At 40.0% G+C, this 20,495-nt stretch overlaps 1 protein-coding gene and 1 non-coding gene across 10 annotated transcripts in view; both read right to left on the bottom strand.

Annotated features, from left to right (window-relative positions):
• Positions 1 to 20,495, bottom strand: part of cep104 (centrosomal protein 104) — a 198,703-nt gene that overhangs the window by 28,444 nt on the left and 149,764 nt on the right. For 7 of the 9 annotated variants that reach the window (XM_072586743.1, XM_072586744.1, XM_072586746.1 and 4 more), the window contains 2 exons: positions 19,154 to 19,292; positions 1,216 to 1,283 (listed from right to left, as the gene is read on the bottom strand). In XM_072586743.1, the coding sequence (XP_072442844.1) occupies positions 1,216 to 1,283; positions 19,154 to 19,292 (207 nt within the window). Of the gene's footprint in view, positions 1 to 1,215; positions 1,284 to 19,153; positions 19,293 to 20,495 lie in introns of those variants that run through there. The other 2 variants (XR_011962719.1, XM_072586750.1) reach the window with 1 other exon arrangement.
• Positions 9,546 to 9,678, bottom strand: LOC140487273 (small nucleolar RNA U109). The gene has a single exon (XR_011962845.1). It is a non-coding gene; the product is annotated as a small nucleolar RNA U109 (small nucleolar RNA).

The raw sequence follows: 20,495 nt of genomic DNA, 5'->3' as shown, positions 1-20,495 counted from the left end.
AAGAATGGCAGATTTCCTTTCCTAATGAACATTAGCTAACCAATGTGTTTACAGCAATTGGCAGTTATTACTGCTAGCTTTTCAATTCAGATTTTGATTGAATTTAAATTTCATCACTTGACATGGCAGGATCCAATTTCATGGCTCCAGAACGTTAATAATTCTAGATTATATGTTTGGTGGCATTACCTCCCCTGGTTCAACAACTGCCATGACTCCTCTTTGTTCTGAGAACAAGTTGTACAAAATTAATTGGTCGTGACTGATTTTAACCTTGGTAATTTTTCCTTCCTTGGTACTGTTCAAACAACTCAGTAACCAAGGGGCCCCTATAGGGCATGCAAATCACTTTCACAAGTACTGAGCCTTAGAACGCTCAAATACCATCAATTATTCAACCATTTCCTTTTCAGAAATATTTTAACTGATACAACCAAGAGGAGGTCAACAAATTAATTCTTTAGAGCAACTAAATTATTCTTGAGTCAAAATTTGCATGTATCTAGTTACTTGCTAACTATTGCAAACCAAATTAAAATGTTGTCAATTTTCCAGTTGAATAAAAGTAAAAAGCTTGATAATTGAGCCAAAGAGATTTTGAAAAGAATTTTTGGATTCACTGCCTGGACAATATTCTGGTGGAATAGATCAACCCTGTAGATCTCCTCTATTCTTATGTCATGAATCACTGTACAATAATACAATAGACCAGATCACTCATCAAGTTTTCATACCACTAAAAACAAAATTAATAACCATCAGGGAGGTTTTATGTAAGCCAAGTGATTGATTCCACCAGGTTGCATCTGGGCAGCATAAATTAAAATATACTCATTTCCTCAATGAAATCCCTAATCCATGCTGAATCAATTTATTCAGTTGTAATTACACAAGAAGAACTCCAAGTAGCTTACTATCGTCAAGCCAAGCCTGATCATCCTCACCAGTCAGGGGTCACTGCTGGAAATGGACATAGGCTACACAGTATTGGACTCAGCTGTAATGTACTCAAAGTCGATGAGCTGCCCACAGCTGTCTGTAGAGCTAATTTTACGATAACAGCATATAGCAAAAAAATACAGAGAATATTGGAACAGATTTACAAAAAAAAGGGGGGATTACAAAGCATTTTCTCTTCTAATACATAAATTGGAAAACCTTTGCACTTGAATGCTGTACAAGTGTTATGGCCTGACTGCATTTTCAAGTTCTTACCTCCTCCCCTGGCTGGAAGTTCTCATGGCACATTGGACAGTGGTTGGCAACTTTCTCAGGCTTGGCAGCTGCAGAGAGAGTTACAGGAAAACATTAAACTTTACATATCAACAATTTGAATTTTTAAAAATATTTTCTTTCAACTTTCTATATGAGCGTATCTACCATACATTTTTTATAATGTATACGATGCCCATAGATCTGTGCACTATATATCAAAATAATGTCATCTGCGGCCCTGACTTGATTAATCGCACTGCTGACTAAAGCACTTAAGGCCAATTTCCAAGTCGGATATCATTTGATATTGAAGAACCCAAATACTGAAATAGATTGCAAGAGTATTACTTATAAGAAAAATCTCTGTTTAAAAAAAAAGGTGCCCTTACCAATATCTCTTATTCACTATTCTTTGTTTATTGCTAAATTAACAGGGTATATCTAAGAATTGGATTTTGGGGTTTCATATTGGATTCTGTAGTCAATTAGTTAAACCGCCATTTTCATTATTTAAAATGACATTATTACTAATAAAGAGAATAATGTTTTAAATTGCTTCAGAAAGATGCTTGTATCATTTACTGGCAGTAGCTATTCTTGTAGAAATTTGCCTCATTTGGTAAGACTGGTCATAGGAAAATACACATTTTTACTTAGCAAATTTAGGATCTGCCACTGGCTTATAGCGAGGAGTGGTAAGATGACCCGCATATTATAGAATCCCTACAGAATGGAAACAGGCCTTTCCGCCCAACAAGTTCACACCAACTCTCCGACGAACACCCCACCTAGACCCACACCCTACCCTATCCCTGCAACCCTACATTTTCCATGGCTAATCCATTTAACTTACATATTCCTGAACAATGTGGACAATTTAGTATGTTCAATCACCTCACCTGCAGATCTTTGGACTGTGGGAGGAAACTGGAGCACCTGGAGGAATCCCAAGCAGACAAGGGGAGAATGTGCAAACTCCACTGAAACAGTCGCCCGAGACTGGAATTGAATCCAGGTCCCTGGCACTGTGAAGCAGCAGTACTAATCACTGAGCCACCATGCCACCCTTTTTGATGATACAATGATATCTCATAACTGCATCTGGTATATTGAACAAAGATAACACAACTAATTATAACTCCAGGAAATGTTAAGAGGGAGACAATAATTTCTCTTTTGAAAATGTATCTATCTAATGCACTACATTGCTACATATTCTCATTTCTTGAAACTCATTGTGTGTGTGTGTAATGACGAATAAAGTTCAGGAACAGGAGGGCCTTACAGACAACTTTCTCAGTACACTATGGCTCTACATTCTAATGCTGCACTGGAAGGCTGCAGCTGAGAATTGGATATTGGCTTGTCTTAGGAAAGTGTGAATTTCTCCCCTTTGGCTGACAGGATAGAAAAGCACCATATTAGTTAAATGGAGAGACAATGGGGAACTCGGAAATTGGGTGTACTGGCACGAGTCACAAATGGTAGTATACAGATACAGCAAATAATTAGGAAGACAAGTGAAATATCGTTGTTTATTGCAAGGGGAAGTGAAATATTAAAATAGTGGAGTTTTGTTACAGTTGCACACAGCAGATGATCCTCATCTCGAATATTATGTATAACTCTGGTCTCTTTGCTTAAAAAAAGTAAAGGCAGAGATAGTTCAGAAAATGCTAAAAATCGCATGACACCAGGTTATAGCAGGTTTGTTTGGAAGTACAAATTTTCAGAGCGTTGCTCCTTCATCAGGTAGCTAGTCAAGTAGGATCATAGGACACAGAATTTATAGCAAAAGATCATAGTGTCATATATTAATGCAATATATTATACAAATCTAGACTAATGTTAAGTCTGTCATCTTTTAGAATGGGCTGCATTAATATGTAAATTCCATTGCTTCTTTCAAATCACATTCCCGAGATAACTGAAGGTTCTTTTTAAAAAAGTGACACCTCAGCTCAGAAAATGCATTAATGGTGTGAGGTTAGGATCTGTATGTATTCTAATCTTAAGTCAGACTGATTCTATTTCCAAAGTAAGAATTTATAACACGTCACATGGATTATAACAAATATTGATTGCTCCCAGATTGTATGCTTTTTGAACAAAATAGATTGTATCTGCAAATACAAATTCACCCCACAGACTTATATGCATCTGTGCATGCATGTAAGGGACAGAGTGAGAGTATGAGAAAGAGTGTGTGATGGAGTATATGCCTGAAAGAGTGCGTGCATTGTTGTGAGTGTTTGGGTGTTTGTGCGCGTACGCCTGAGAGAGTGCGTGTGTATGAGAGACAGACTGTGTGACTGCATGAGAATGTATGTGAGTGTATGTGAGTGTATGTGTGAGAGTGTATAGAGTAGTGGGGTCACCTGTAATGTGACATGAACCCAAGGTCCCAGCTGAGGCTATCCTCATTGGTACCAAACTTGGCTTTCAGCCTCTGCTCGGCCACTCTGCATCGTTGCATATCCAGAAGTCCGCCTTGGAGGACAGTCACCCGAAGATTTGAGGCTGAATGTCCCTGACTGTTGAAGTGGTCCCCGATTGGGAGGGAACATTCCGGTCTGGCACACCAATTTATAAATTTCTATTTTGGAATTGAACCAGTCTGACTCAGGACAGGAATACATACAGACTCTAACCTCACACCGTTAATGCATTGTCTGAGCTGAGATGTGATATCACTTTTCAAAAATAAAACCTTAAGTTATCTTGGGAATGTGACTTGAAAGTAGTTCTGGAATTTACATATTAATGAATCAAAACCTGCAGCCCATTCTAAAAGATGAAAGACTTAACAGCAGGTTTGTTTAATATATTGCATCAGTGTATGAAACTATGACCTTTTGCTATAAATTCTGTCCTATTGTGCTAGATACTTGACAAAGGAGCAGTGCTGCGAAAGCTTGTACTTCCAAATAAACCTGTTGAACTATAACCTGATGTCATGTGATTTTCAACTTGTCCACCCTCGTCAAACACTGGCACCGCCACATCAAGTTCAGAAAATGTTCACTTGGCTGATACCTGGGACGGTTATTTTACGAAGGACAACTAGACAGGATGGGCCTCTTCCCATTTGAGTTTAGAAGGTGACTTTAATTGAGACATACAAGATTCTGAGGGATGGTTCGTTTGTTGGAGAGACTACAACAATGGAGCACAGCTTAAAAAAATCAAGGATTTCTTATTTAACAGTGTAATAAGGAGGAATCTTTTCTCAGAGAATTGAAAGCCTTTGTAACTCTTCTTTAGAGAATGGCAGAGAGAGTAATTAACTATTTCAAGGCATAAGTGGTTAGATCCTCGACTAACAATGGTATCAGGGCACATAGGAACATGGAGTTGCAGCATGCAAGAAAAAGTAGGAAATTATGAGTATGTGCTTGACAAGAGCAGGATTGAATAGAGTTTACGTGCTCTTGCTAGATGGTGGTGAAAATGGCTAAACCAATTGGCCATCATTTCCACTCAGGTTTTCATCCCTTGGAATTAAGGGAAGTAGAATGGAGGGCAGTATGGGATCAACCTAAGTCCGCATGCATAATGACAGAAATGCCTTGGTGAATACAGGACCAAAGAACAGCGAGTTTGTACTTTGAAAATGCACAGAGTCAGATACTCATATATTTGCAAGTGAATTGGAAGGCAGTGAAAGTTAATGAGGCCACTTCTAGAATACTATGTACAATTCTGAGCGCCCTTCTATAGAAAGGATGATGTTAAACCGGAGAGGGTACAGAAAGGATTTACAAGAATGTTGCTGGAACTGGAAGGTTTGAGTTATAGGAAGAGGGTGCACAGGCTGAGGCTTTTTTTCCCAAGGATAGTCAGAGACTGAGTGGTTAGAGGCTTATAAAATTATGAGAGGCATGGATCAGGTGAACAGCCAAGGTGTTTTCCCCAGGTTGGGACAGTCCAAAAAAAAAGAGAGCATAGGTTTAGGGTGAGAGGGGAAAGATTTAAAAAGGTCCCAAGGGCTAACGTTTTCATGCAGAAGGTGGTGCATTTATGGAATAAGCTGCTAGAGAAAATGGTGGAGGTGAGTACAAATGCAACATTTAAAAGGAATCTGGATGGGTATATGAATAGGTAAGGTTAAGAATGATAAGGGCCAAATGCTGGCAAATGGGGCTAGGTCAGATTGCGACGTCTGGTCAGCACAGATGAGGTGGACCAAAGAATCTATTTTTCTGTTCCATATCTCTGGTAATCCAGATGCACAGACTAAAGCTTTGGTGACACCAACTACGTGAGGGTCAGTTTAAGTAAACTGGAGCTATATTGGTTCAGAAGAATGAGATGATTTAATTAAAGCTTATAAAATGTTGTGATAAAAGAAATAAGGGCAGGACTTATACAATTCAAAGTAGGGCCTTGGGTAGTGTTGTAGAACAGAGAGACCTAGGGGTTCAGATAGCTAATTCTTTGAAGGTTGCTTCAGATGTAGACAGGGTGGTTAAGAAGGCATTTAGCACATGTGCCTTTATTGCTCAAAGCATTGAATATAGGATTTGGGTCATTATGTTGAGGTGGTACAGGATGTTAGTGAGGCCTCTTCTGGAGTATTGTGTTCAGTTCTGGTTGCTCTGTTATCTGAAGGATATCATTAAACTGGAGAGGATTCAGAAAAGATTTATCAGGACGTTGCTGGGAATGGAGAGTTTGAGTTATAAGGGGAGGAGGACAGGATGGGACTTTTGTCACTGGAGTGTAGGAGGTTGAGGGGTAACCTTATCGAGGTTTATAAAATCATGAGGCAAATGACTAGGGTGAATGGCAGGTTCTTTCCCCTAGAGTGGGGGATTTCAAGTCGAGGGATATATTTTTAAGGTTAAAGGAGAAAGATTTTAAAAAGGTATGAGGGGCAACTTTTTTTTTAAGCACAGCATGGTTTGTGTGTGGAATGAACTTCCAGAGGAAGTGCTGGATGCAGGTAAACTTGGAACATTTAAAAGCATTTAGAGAAGTACATGAATAAGAAATATTTGGAGGGATATGGCCAAGCCCAGGCAGTTGGGATTAGTTTAATTTGGGATTATGGTTAGCAAGGATTAGCTGCACAGAGGGATCTGTTTATGTGCTATATGACTTTATGACTCGTAAAATTCAAGTTGTGATGAGTTGGATGCTGAATAAATGATTCTGCAGGCCCATAATATAGAACAGCCATTCTCAGCAGGCCCTGGCACATTTGAAGTGGGGCCACAGACTGAAAACTGTGAAAAGGGAGCCACAAGGGTTTATGGAGGCCCTGGTAACCAAACTGATGAAATACCCAAGCAACAAGCTTTATTGGAGTCAGTAGTCCTATTTATAATATCTTTCCAGCACACTGTTTGAATTTGGCGGAACTGGGAAATGGATTGCTTAAGCTCCTCCCATACAGCCTCACTTCAGAGTCAGTCGCGAATCAGACTGTACCAGGTCAACGTATTCAGACAAAAGTTCGCACCATACCTCATTATCCGAAGATCAGCGTGTCTTGCTAGCCTTTTTTACCCCTAGTTGGTTTGTTCATTATTTTCCTTGTAAGAAGTGCTTTACGATTATTTTTATTATTTTCAGAAATAATTTTATCCATGATTTGCTTGGTGAAAAAATATTATTGGCAGTATTCAGTGGAATACTTATCGGATGGGTTTCATCGCATTCTGCAAAACTCATCTTTGCCCATGTGTTTGAACTGCATGATTACATTGTCAAATGAAAGCAAGAGGCCAAGCAAATTGAAAAAAAATTTGAATACCTCGCAACCGGATAAGAAAGATAAACCCTTAGATTTCTTCAAAAACTTTCCAGATAATTTTGAGAGAAAGCCAATGCTGAAACAAAGGCTTACTCAAACATCACAGAAAAGAGTCTTATTGCATCACACAAAATTAGTAAACTGATTGCTAAAACTGGAAATGCTCACAACATTAGTAAGTCATTTATTCGGACTTCAGTGTCCATAATAATATCTGATGTTATGAATTTGAGTGCCAAAGAAGCAATTCAGGCAATTATTTTAAGTAATACTACTGTTGCCAGAAGAATCGATGAAATGGCACAGAACATTGAAGAGCGATTGGTCAGTTCATTACAATCCAAGATATTCTCTTGACAATTAGACGAAACTACTTTACAAAATAAAGATGCTCTTCACATGACTGATGAGAGATTCTGGAACAAAAACCAACTAATGGAAGAGATACTGTTTGCCAGGAGGATTAAAACAAATATAAGGGGACTGTATATCTGTCTATTTTTGAAAAAGTCACAAGTTACTTAAGTGAGAACAGTATTCCAATGGAGAATATGATTGCTTGTGCAACTGATGTTGCTGCTTCTATGGTTGGTCGATACAGAGGATTCATTGCCCACCTGAAAAGAGTTATACTTTCTGTCTTTACTATTCATTGTGTCATTCACAGGGAGCACTTAGCAGCTAAACATTTAGGAGGACATTTCAATCTTTCACTTTCAGTTGTCATAAAGGCTGTAAACGTCATCAAATCCCATGCCCATTTGAAGTAAACCCACCCAAGATGAGGCAGAAATTCAAGAGAGGTTGATGGATCTTCAGAGTGATATAACTGCAAGTAGTCAGTTATAAAATGATTTTTAGATCAAGAGTGATCTGCCGAATAAATTTACAACACATTGAAAAAGCCCAAATATTTTTTAATTGCCTTTCCCTCAACATATTTGGTTGAGAGCGGATTCTGCAAGGTAGTTTCTTTGTCAAAATCCAGGAACAGAATTGATATCACAACCACCAAGAGGTGACCTCCGACTGTCATTCTCTAATTTGGAGCCCAATATCATGCAACAAGCAGAAAAGCGTCAAGCTCAAGGATCGCATTAGGCTGACAGATATTTAATTTCATACAGACTTCTAAAATATTTTGTCCAGTATATCATAACGTTCAAGTTTTCTTGGTGTTCAATATTAAATGATTTTCTGTCCACCTGTTTGTGTTGTATCCCTGCTTGAAAGGGGCTCCCTGGAATCTGAGAAGAGCTCATGGGGTGGCCGTGACTAAAGAATGGTTGAGAATCACTGATCTAAAACATGGGGTCACAACCTTCGTATTAGTACACAATGGTTTGTAACATTAGACAAACATGCAAATACCCTATTTAATATTATATAACACATAGACTCAGAGCGCAGAAAAGGCCATTCAGCCCATCAAGTCTGCTCAAATAATTACTACGAAAGGTGTGCAAATCCCAATTTCCTGTATTTGTCCCGTATCCTTGAACGTTATGATATTTCAAGTGCTCATCCAAATTTTTTTTAAAAGGTTGTAAGGTTTCTATTCCAGATTCTCACCATCCATCTGAGTGGAAAAAGTTTTTTTTCTCAAAGACCCTCTGAATCTCCTATCCCTTATCCTAAAACTATACCCCCTTGCGACTGACCCCTCAACCAAGGGAAACAGCTGCTCCCAAACTTCTCAATCTTATACACCTCAATTATGTCCTCCACCAGCTTTCTCTGCTCTAAAGAAAACAATCCAAGCCTATCTAGTCTCTCCTTACAACTCAATTGCTCCATCCCAGGCAACATCCCGGTGAACCTCCTCTGTACCCTTTCAAACGCTATCACACCCTTCCTGTGGTAAGGTGACATGACCTGCACACTGTACTCCAGCTGTGACCTAACCAAAACTCTATCCAACTCCATCATTACCTCCTTATTCTTCACTCTATACCACAGCTATTGAAATCAAGTGTCCCATATGTTTTCTTGACAATCCGATTCACTTGCTTTGCTGACTTTAGGGATCTATGGATAATTACCCCAAGATCCCTCTATTCCTCTGAGCTACCCAGTGTCCTGACATTCATAAAGTACTCCCTCATCTAATTTCTTCTTCAAAAGCTCATCACCTTGTACTTATCAGAGTTAAATAGCATCTGCCACTGCTCTGCTCATCTAACAAACCCATCTACATTTTCCTAAAACCTACTAAAGCTGTCACAGCGAACATAACAAAAAGATTAAAACTTGTGCTACTCCAATCTTTACAGGTCACTGAAACTTCAATGAGGAAATTTCGTTTGTTTTCACATACCTAATAGATCTGATTACAGGTCATTCTGCTGTAATGCGTATTTCATTAATGCAAATTCACTACAATATGATTGACGAACCGGGACACTGTTTCTAAAGCGCGAACTTTTAAAGCATGTAATGGTTATAACACAATTCCAGCCTCATTACATTGTGCTGCAATTACGTGATTTTTTTTATATCATGGGATTGCATGAGAACGGAACTACTGCGTTATAGCAGAACCGACTGTATTTATATTGTATGTTTTAGTCAGTGGTGTCAGAGACTGATACTACCATTCAGTCTGTCCTGAAAGACTGATGGCCCTGTTATCTCCAGTATTCCTCTAGCACATTATCACATCAAACACCAAATGGGCATAGGTGTCTGAATTTTCCCAAATGATAATCATGCATTATATTTATTTGTCTACATCAATATACAGTCCATACAGAATTCTATCCTTTAACTGGGCTACAAGGTATTGAGGAAAGATAAATTCGAGGTGCTGCACTTTGGGAAAGCAAATCATAGCAGGACTTAAACACTTAATGGTAAGGTCCTGGGGAGTGTTGCTAAACAAAGAGACCTTGCAGTACAGGTTCATAGCTTCTTGAAAGTGGAGTCACAGGTAGATAGGATAGTGAAGAAGGCATTTGGTATGCTTTCCTTTATTGGTCAGAGTACTGAGTACAGGAGTTGGGAGGTCATGTTGCAGCTGTACAAGACACTTGTTAGGCCACTGTTGGAATACTGCGTGCAATTCCGGTCTCCTTCCTATCGGAAAGATGGTATGAAACTTGAAAGGGTTCAGAAAAGATTTACAAGGATGTTGACAGGGTTGGAGAATCTGAGCTACAGGGAGAGGCTGAACAGGCTGGGGCTGTTTTCCCTGGAGCGTCGGAGTCTGAGGGGTGACCTTATAGAGGTTTACAAAATTATGAGGGGCATGGATAGGATAAATAGACAAAGTCTTTTCCCTGTGGTCGGAGAGTCCAGAACTAGAGAGCATAGGTTTAAGGTGAGAGGGGAAAGATATAAAAGAGACCTAAGGGGCAATCTTTTCATGCAGAGGGTGGTACGTGTATGCAATGAGCTGCCAGAGGATGTGGTGGAGGCTGGTACAATTGCAACATTCATGAGGCATTTGAATGGGTACATGAATAGGAATGGTTTGTAGGGATATGGGCCGGGTGCTGGCAGGTGGGACTAGATTGGGTTGGGATATCAGGTCAGCATGGACAGGTTGGACTGAAGGGTCAGTTTCCATGCTGTACATCTCTATGACTCTTAAAAAGGAAAAAACAATGAGCAGGGTAACAATACTGATCAAAGATAATGATTGTGACAGCTCTGGAAAGGAATTACTTTCTTGATGGTTTAAACAAAATTGATTTGACGAGCAGTAAGAGATACAATTGAAGAGCTAATGTTGTTGGGTATATACTACAGACTTCCAAGTCATGGGAAGAAGATTTGAGAAGCAAATTTCAGAAAGATACAAGAACTAGTCATTACTGCAGAACCTGAACATTTCTGGTTAAAAAAAAAGACATTTTGTTGAAGAGTTCCATCTTGCACTCATCATGACGACTTGCAAAAATGACCAAAGTACAGGGTGACCAACACTTAAATTGTGTGAGGACAGTTGATTGATTGGCAAGTGAAGTGTCATTGGTAGGGTAACTGCCATGTGGAGTAATTCAGTTAAGAAGACTGACAGTTAAATGCCAAGCATTTTCAAGTTTGAAATTATTCAGATTTGCTTTGATTGTTCACGGCACTGCCCTGAAAATGAACCAGAGAATGACGATCATCTCTTTTGAGGAATAGAGACAGATGCACATTCTGTCTATCTGCAAAGAGGACCCTCTGTATTAATGTATGTTCCTTCCAGCACTGGAAGAATTCCACACACCGAACCTGACTGACAATCCTAAATTGGTCATTAGCATAATTCTTCACATATTTGGGATTACGTGGCATAAATTGCCCAACTGCAGAAGGTATCTCAAGTTGGACACTGTATTGTGAACTTTGCAAAGTCTGATGATCATATCAAACAGCATATCACTTTGGCTGTTCACAGTAGGCAAGATGATGACTATACTCAGTCAGCCTGTGCTTGCAAAACTAACAACCGTCCTGAGTGAGCAAAAAGATTTTCTTGCAAATTGTCCTGATGAGTGAGAGATAATTTTTTTTTAAACGAAACATCTTTTTTAGCAATATTCAAAATACAAAAACTGCAGAGCAATGATTAAATGGGATTCAATTATCCGAATACACTGTAGGGGCATAATTTTAAGGATACAGATAGGTAGAAAATGGAGAAATATCTAAACAAAAAAGTAATGACAGAATGTTACAATGTATTTGCAGTGCAATAAAGATCTGATTATGAGGAATGAAGTGGGGGAACTGAAATACATTTGAACATATGAAAGGATGTGCACATAAAAACAGAGCTGAGTCTCCTCTATTTTAATGATAATGATTAAAATTAAAAAGAAAAAGGATGCTCAAAAGGCATTACAGAACCAAATTAAATATGGGGAGAAAAAAAAAAACTGCAAGAGACACTGTTTAAAATAAAAATGGAGAAGGTATTTACAGAGGAACCTCAATTATCTGAACGAGATGGGCAGGCACTACTTCGTTTGGATAACTGATTATTCAGTTATTTGATTAAATGCCATTCATATAGGGCTCAGAGTTTTCCGTTAAGTCTGCTCCCCGTTCAGGAGGCGAGACAGCAGCACACCACGCGCAAGTGGTCCCTAACCCCATACAACCCCGTCCTCCAACCCCATCCAACCTCTTGCCCTCTTAACCCCGTCCAACACTGCCTCCCTTCCTCTCCCACACCCCCCCGCCCTCCAACACCACCTGCCGCCCACTTCCACTCCTGCCCACTCCCACCCTCACAACCCTGCCCAACACCATACCCCCTACCCCAACCCCATCCGCGCAAAATACCACCCCTTCACCCCACCCTACCCCCACCCCCTCACCAGGCCGCCAGAATGGACACCAACAACAAAACTGCGGCTGCTGCCACCTTTTGCGAGGAGAGTCTCCAAATAGCACACACACCCACGGCCACATACACAACTTTTTGACAGGTTCCACCTTTGCCCTGTACAGGACAATGTCGAACAGATTATCTGGGGGAAGGGGGTTTTAGGGTACATGCCAGTGTAGAACTCCATGGCAAGTGCGGGGGGAAAAGAGGGAGGGTGGGAGGTCAGTCATTTGGAGATGGTGCCTGGGCTCCCATTAGTCCAAGACTGTTCTCAACAGCATTTCAGTAAAGTGAGTTCACTTTTAATCATTGTAAACAAAAAACGTGATCAGTGTTGGGAACACTTCTTTGACGTAATGTTTCTATCGGGACCTAGAGATCTCCTTCGGATAATCTAATATTTGGATAATTGATAGTCGGATAATTGAGGTTCCTCTGTAATAGGCTGGTAAGTCTCAAAAGTACACAAAGTTACCTAGCCTACGCAGGATGCCTACACAATTGATGATGTAGTTAAGGTATAAATAGCAGTGAGTCTGGTCACAATCTACTAACCCTGGAGGTGGTGCCAAAGGACTTAAAGTCTGCAAAATCAAGAAAAACAATAAACTGAGCAAATACATCAATCTAGTGAGCTTATCAATTTGTGTTTTGGATCATTATCTCCAAATGACATCCCACCAGCTCACTAGATATATTTGCTGCATTTGTCACTTGGAAAAACATCGGTTAATAAATTACTGCTGGACACGTTGCAGTAGATTAACTGGACTAAATTTGTTCATGAAGCAACAGAGAAGATGAACATTTATCTAACGAAGGAGCAGCGCTCCAAAAGTTTGTACTTCCCAATAAATCTGTTGGACAATAACCTGGTGATGAAGGCATACGGTTCTTCAGGATGCATTTGACAAAGCGCTACATCGTGGATTTTTGTTCTTGAAACTGAAATTCCTGGAAGTGAAGATGTAGTGGCAGAATGGCTATGAAGTTTACCAAGACACAGGAAACAGAGTGTACTGGTAAAGGTTGTTTTTCTGACTGTATTATATGTAAAGTGGTGCACCGGCCTCAAAATCAGTTTTATGACTACTGCATGTTTTCTATGCACCAGCACCGATCACTTGGATTCACTGATTTGTGCCTATCATGTTCTCGATTTCATTTGCCAGCTGGTTAAATCTGAATGCAGTGTTGATCTCAATAGTACAAACACGCTGAACCATCTAATTTTGTGTCCTCATGGAAATTTAATTTAAAAATTAAGGTTTCAAAGTAAGTTTATGATATCCCCTGACATTTCAGTGGTTGCACACACTGGATTTTTAATTTGTTTTTCTTTCAGTAGATGTGGGTGCTTCTGGCAAGACCAGCATGTGTGCCCGTCTCATGCATCCATTGGAGTCATACCAGACATGGACACTTCAGGCACAAAAAGAAAAGAGTTAAAAATGGCCCAGTGTCCAACTGTGATCGCAAAATACGGACCACTGAACATGATGAGTTAATACTCAGTACACAGCTAAGGAGGAGGCACCATGGCCATACATCTTCCTTGTCCTGATTCAATTCCAGCTCAACTGGAACATAAAATCATACTTGTGTCTCAACATCAATATTAGCTATAACAAAGAAATGTTGACAGAGTACCTCACGATTATCTATGCTATTGAGCAAGGTTGATGTGGAAATAAAATGTAGCTTTTCTTAAGTAAAAGTACACAAATGCAGCATTGATTTCTGCACTGTCCAATTCTGACTGAAAAAAGTATGAATTTTAAAAACTCAAATGTAAAACTCTCAAATCCTCAGAAAATCGAACAATATTTAAGCCAGCTGGAATGATTTTTCAGTAACAAATAGATTTCAAGATGAAATCAGGTCAACTTCAAACGCTACAATAGGGATGAAACTGAAAAGACTTGAAAAGAGCCTTTGCACAATATGTTGATTGTCTATCTGAAGCTTTTTTTTCCCATCCCAATAGGCTATGGTTTTTACAGCAATAATTCTCTCCATAGTTTCTATGGCAATAACAAATCAAAGCATGGCTGTTGGTTGCTGTCCAGAAACCGAATCACCAAGTTAACAAACTATTCAAATGTAAAATGATTCTATATCCTAACAGTCCTTCAAAAAAAATTCTCAAATTGCTTAAGTGTGTACTAGTTTAGAAGCAAAGCAGAAAAGACAAATAATTTTAAGACTGATCAAATAAATCTCAAAAGCCTGTTAAAATACCTGTTTTCAACATGTTAATTTTACAACAATAATTTAGTGAAAAAAACATTTAGAGCTGTTGTGATAATTTTAGACAGGATAAGAACGGTATGCATAGGAGTTAGCAAGTGCGTAAGTGGATGAGTGGTTGAATGGGTGTGCCATTGGAGTCAGTATATGTGTGTAGTCAGGTCAGGGAATTTAGCATGAGTCTGAGGGTATCCATGAGAGTTGTTATTGGTAATTTGGACTTTGGTAGGGATCAAGATAATCTTTGTTTTCTCAAGAACGGCGCTTCAGATTTTTTCAAGGGCTACATTTTCATTCTCATTAACTCATTTATGACATGATGTAATTATGTATTAAAGTATTTGTATGGGATATTTGGACTGTAACGAAAGGGGAAATATAAATTCAATAACTCAATAATGATCAAATCTTCCATTAAACATAAACCAACAATACATAAGAAACTAATTTCTTAGACACCATGGTATTTAAATTGGCACAAGACAACAGGTATAAGGCCATTTTCCCCAAATTAACCAATACACACAAAAACGCCATCACTGTAAATATACACTGCACAGATCAGTGAGATCATAGCTAATGCTTTTCTCATTCACATGCACAAAGCTGGGAAACCCTAACTTGACATTTAGGATTTTACTCAACCTCAGGTTTCAAGTTAACAAGTGACACAATTAATTACAACAGAAAACATACTATTCCTCATATTGGTTCCCTGAACATATACAGCTTTAAGCTAGATTTTCCACATGCATTTGCAAGGAATTTATTACCTCAGTGATTATAGGTTTTCCTGACTTAGTTTTAAATCTGCCACCAAAGGATTACTTTGCTAAATCTGTCTCCTCATCCTTGCAGTCTATCTCCCCTCAGTGCCCTTGCCTCCCTCTCCCCAGTATCCTCTTAAACACTCCTACACTCCTCAATCAGGGCTACCCTTCTCCACACTTCCTACTGCAGCCTTCCATATGAAACTTATTCCTCCATCCCTCTGCAGTTTCCTTCTTCTCAATCCTGCCATCGTCTCTTTTACCCCTCCCCTACCCTTTGCAGCTTCCTCTCCTTCTTCCCCAACCCTTGTAGACTCTGTCTTCCCACCACTTCTCCTGCAGCCTCCTTCTTCAATCTGCAACTCACGCTCCTTACAGCCTCACTCTCTCTGCAGCTCCCCTCCTCCATTTATCCAACCCTGGTGGAAGCCCAACAACTCAGATTTCTCCTTTTCCAGTAGCTCACCACTTATCCCTCACTGCTTAATACTTACTACAAATATATTCAAGAGCGTGCTCATCAGCAACAAATGCAGTTAAGAAAATGCCTATGATTGGAGGAACATCTCCTCAGAGATTCTGACACTTGCATCTACAGAGATGACTCTTCTTCCATTGGTCACCTTGATGATTGAATCTTCCAGAGCTTTTTAGGGTCTTTCACAGCAAATTCATTTTTCACCCGTGTAATTTGAATTCCGGGTTCCATTGTTAATAACCAATCTACATCAGAAATTAAACAATGGGGCAATACCAGGGTTAAGTCTCAAGCAGCTAGCACACAAATCCAATACCAGAATCAGTAGTTGGGACATTCATCTACTGTCCCAGGCATACAAACCAGCCCATTAGAAGCTTAAACATCCCGAGCAATTTCTGCATAAATGCACGCATCAGACTTCTGATGGTCCCAAAGCACAACGTTTGTTACTGTTAGCATTAAAAGATTAGCCCACAATAATTAAAGGAACAGTCTATTTTGGGCTGATCCAACTATAATTTGCACAGAACCAATAAACTAACAAAGGCTGGCCTTAACTGTAAGAATTCCTCTTTGTGTTACTTTATTTTTAAAAGATCGAATAAAAGAACATTTTAACCAGCTTTTTGGCTAATATAACGTTCCAAAAGGGTTCAGAAAGGCATATGGGAACCTGGGTTTTATACCTAGAGGCAAACAGTACAAAACAACAAAGTTATAAAGCAACAGTAGAAACACTAGATTGTCCTTCATGGAATAGCTAGAAAAGAACTGTTCCTATTGGCAGAAGAGTCAAGAACCAGGGATCATAGATTTAAGGTGTCTGACAAAACGAAACCAAAAAGGCTGGGAGCACCACTTTACATAAAAGGAGTTAAAGGAGGCAGAATCAATTGTGGCTTTCAAACAGAAATTCCATGTAAAGAAGAAAACTTTGGAAGGTCACAGGGAGTAGCAGTAGCCAAAGTATTCTTGCAAAGAGCCAGCGTGGACTTGACAGGCCCTCTATGCTGTGACCATTCTATGATTCTATGTATCAATTGTCAATTTCAAACATAAATGTTTTAAGTGGTCCAATGAGACGAATACAATTAATCTTCATTTAAAAAAGAGAAACAAAAGCAATTCCATTTTTAAATTCTTGGATGGAACAAAACCAGATTTGATTAGTTCAAAGTTTGGGAGAAGATTTGTCGTTTGGGTGCTCGTTGTTGTGGTTCTGTTCACCGAGCTGGGAATTTGTGTTGCAGACGTTTCGTCCCCTGTCTAGGTGACATCCTCAGTGCTTGGAAGCCTCCTGTGAAACGCTTCCGTGATGTTTCCTCCGGCATTTATAGTGGCTTGTCTCTGCCGCTTCCGGTTGTCAGTTCCAGCTGTCTACTGCAGTGGCCAGTATATTGGGTCCAGGTTGATGTGCTTATTGATTGAATCTGTGGATGAGTGCCATGCCTCTAGGAATTCCCTGGCTGTTCTCTGTTTGGCTTTTCCTATAATAGTAGTGTTGTCCCAGTCGAACTCATGTTGCTTGTCATCAGAGTGTGTGGCTACTAATGATAGTTGGTCACGTCGTTTCGTGGCTAGTTGGTGTTCATGGATGCAGACCGTTAGCTGTCTTCCTGTATGTCCTATGTAGTGTTTTGTGCAGTCCTTGCATGGGATTTTGTACACAATATTGGTTTTGCTCATGCTGGGTATCGGGTCCTTCGTCCTGGTGAGTTGTTGTCTGAGAGTAGCTGTTGGTTTGTGTGCTGTTAGGAGTCCTAGTGGTCGCAGTAGTCTGGCTGTCAGTTCAAAAATGTTTTTGACGTATGGTAGTGTGGCTAGTCCTTTGGGTTGTGGTATGTCCTCATTCCATTGTCTTTCCCTTAGGCATCTGTTGATGAAATTGCGGGGTTTTCAGTTTTTGGCGAATACATTGTATAGGTGTTCTTCTTCCTCTTTTTGCAGTTCTGGTGTACTGCAGTATGTTGTGGCCCTTTTGAACAGTGTCTTGATGCAACTTCTTTTGTGTGTGTTGGGGTGGTTGCTTTCGTAGTTCAGGACTTGGTCTGTGCGTATGGGTTTCCTGTATACCTTTGTGGTGAAATCTCCGTTCGGCGTTCTCTGTACCATCACGTCTAGTAATGGGAGTTGGTTGTCCTTTTCTTCCTCTCTAGTAAATCGGATTCCTGTGAGTGTGACGTTGATGATCTGGTGTGTGTTCTCTATTTCAGTGTTTTTAATGATTACAAAGGTATCATCTTCATATCTGACCCAGAGTTTGGGTTGAATTTGCGGTCAGACTGTTTGTTCCAACCTTTGCATTACCGCTTCTGCTATGAGTCTAGAGATGGGTGAGCCCATGGGTGTGCCATTGATTTGTTCATATATTTGGTTTTTGAATGTGAAGTGTATTGTGAGGCGCAGGTCCAGTAGTTTGAGTATGCAGTCTTTGTTGATAGGTTCCCCGTCTTGTTGTCTGTTCTGTATGTCCAGCAGGTTGGCTATTGTTTCTCTGGCTACAAAAGCAACCACCCCAACACACACAAAAGAAGTTGCATCAAGACACTGTTTAAAAGGGTCACAACACACTGCAGTACACCAGAACTGCAAAAAGAGGAAGAAGAACACCTATACAATGTATTCGCCAAAAACGGATAACCCCGCAATTTCATCAACAGATGCCTAAGGGAAAGACAACGGAATGAGGACATACCACAACCCAAAGGACTAGCCACACTACCATACATCAAAAACATTTCTGAACTGACAGCGAGATTACTGCGACCACTAGGACTCATAACAGCACACAAACCAACAGCCACTCTCAGACAACAACTCACCAGGACAAAGGACCCGATACCCAGCATGAGCAAAATCAATGTAGTGTACAAAATCCCATGCAAGGAGTGCACAAAACACTACATAGGACAAACAGGAAGACAGCCAACGGTCCGCATCCATGAACACTAACTAGCCACGAAACGACATGACCAGCTATCCTTAGTAGCCACACACTCAGATGAAAGCAACATGAGTTCGACTGGGACAACACTACTATTATAGGAAAAGCCAAACAGAGAACAGCCAGGGAATTCCTAGAGGCATGGCACTCATCCACAGATTCAATCAATAAGCACATCAACCTGGACCCAATACACTGGCCACTGCAGTAGACAGCTGGAACTGACAACCAGAAGCGGCAGATACAAGTCACTATAAATGGCGGAGGAAACATCACGGAAGCGCTTCACAGGAGGCTCCCAAGCACTGAGGATGTCACGTAGACAGGGGACGAAACGTCTGCAAAACAAATTCCCAGCTCGGCGAACAGAACCACAACAGATTTGATTAGATTACAACATCCTTTGACTTACCATTGCAACTTTTCATCTTGAGGTGTTCCTGCAGGTCTTCTTTTGCTACTGCCTCACCACAACGATGACATTTTCCAAAACTGTCTTTCTTGTCACACTCGGTCAGCCTGTGCTCTGTGAGAGTGGCTATTTCTACCACCTAGACAGAAAGTTTGGACATGGAAGTGATATTCAGGACGAAAAAGCAGTCTTACAGCCAACTGAAAACAGATAAGATTTGTGGTGTTTTCAGTTTCCAACATAGGGTGACAAAATTATCATGCGCTGGGCTAAAAAATACAAATTCAATAGTTGTATGTGATTTCAATAGGTTTCAGATTAAACGAAAATTTTTAAGTGTGAAGTGCACATACATCAAAATCATCATTTATGCAGAGAGACAGCTTTGTCACAATTCTGTCACTTTTGTTATCAAGACAACTTAACAGTGCTATAGTGAACCAGTTTCGAAGAGAGTCAAGCACAAGAATATTTTGTCCCACATTTTTGTTTTACTAAATTTATGATATGATATATTTTGAATATTATAACTTAGCACAAAATTGAGAATCAAGACATATTTTAAGCTATCAAGCAGAACCTTCTTTATACATTCAACAATGATAAAATCACCAGAATAATAATTCATCAACTAGACTAAACATTCCAGGAACAGTTACTGCTCAACAAACAGTGACAGCTGCATAGTAATGGGTTCAAAGATGTTTAAAAAGATTACAAAAAGCTTTTGTTTGCCCAAAGACATATGTTGCACAGAGTTGCAAGAGGGATCACCTCAGCGAAAGCTGGCCCGTATTCCATCTATAAATTCCTTCAGACGCAAAGTACTGACTACCCATAATCATTCATTAATCTGGAGACAGAATCTTGTTAGCGATGTAGGATGAGGGTGTATAGGAAATGACTCCAGCTGCAGCTTCTGGAATGCTACATTTCTGAACTGGAACGGGCTGGGGACATTGTGAAGTATCTGCAAAGCTGAGAGTATTATGGATAACACGTTCAGAGAGGTGATTACTCTGTAGGCCAAGACTCCACAGGACTTGGAGGGAATGAATGATCACCAGACTGAGAAAGGAGGTCTAGGCAGGCATTGCAAAATCACATGACCATGCCCCTGAAAAACAGATATACCAATGTGGATATTGTTGGGGGAACGAGTAGCCTCTCAGAGGAAAGTAGCAGCAGCAATGTTCATTGCACCACGGTTGCCTCTGCTACACAAGAGAGGAGGAATAAGGAAAGTTATAATAATAGGAGATTCAGTTGTAAAGAGAACAAACTGACATTTCTGTGGTCAAAAATTAGTGTCCAGGATGATATGCTGCCTCCCAAGGGTATC

Source organism: Chiloscyllium punctatum, chromosome 16, assembly GCF_047496795.1.
Source record: "Chiloscyllium punctatum isolate Juve2018m chromosome 16, sChiPun1.3, whole genome shotgun sequence".
Taxonomy (NCBI): Eukaryota; Metazoa; Chordata; class Chondrichthyes; order Orectolobiformes; family Hemiscylliidae; genus Chiloscyllium; species Chiloscyllium punctatum.
This window is presented reverse-complemented; position numbering and strand designations above follow the sequence as displayed.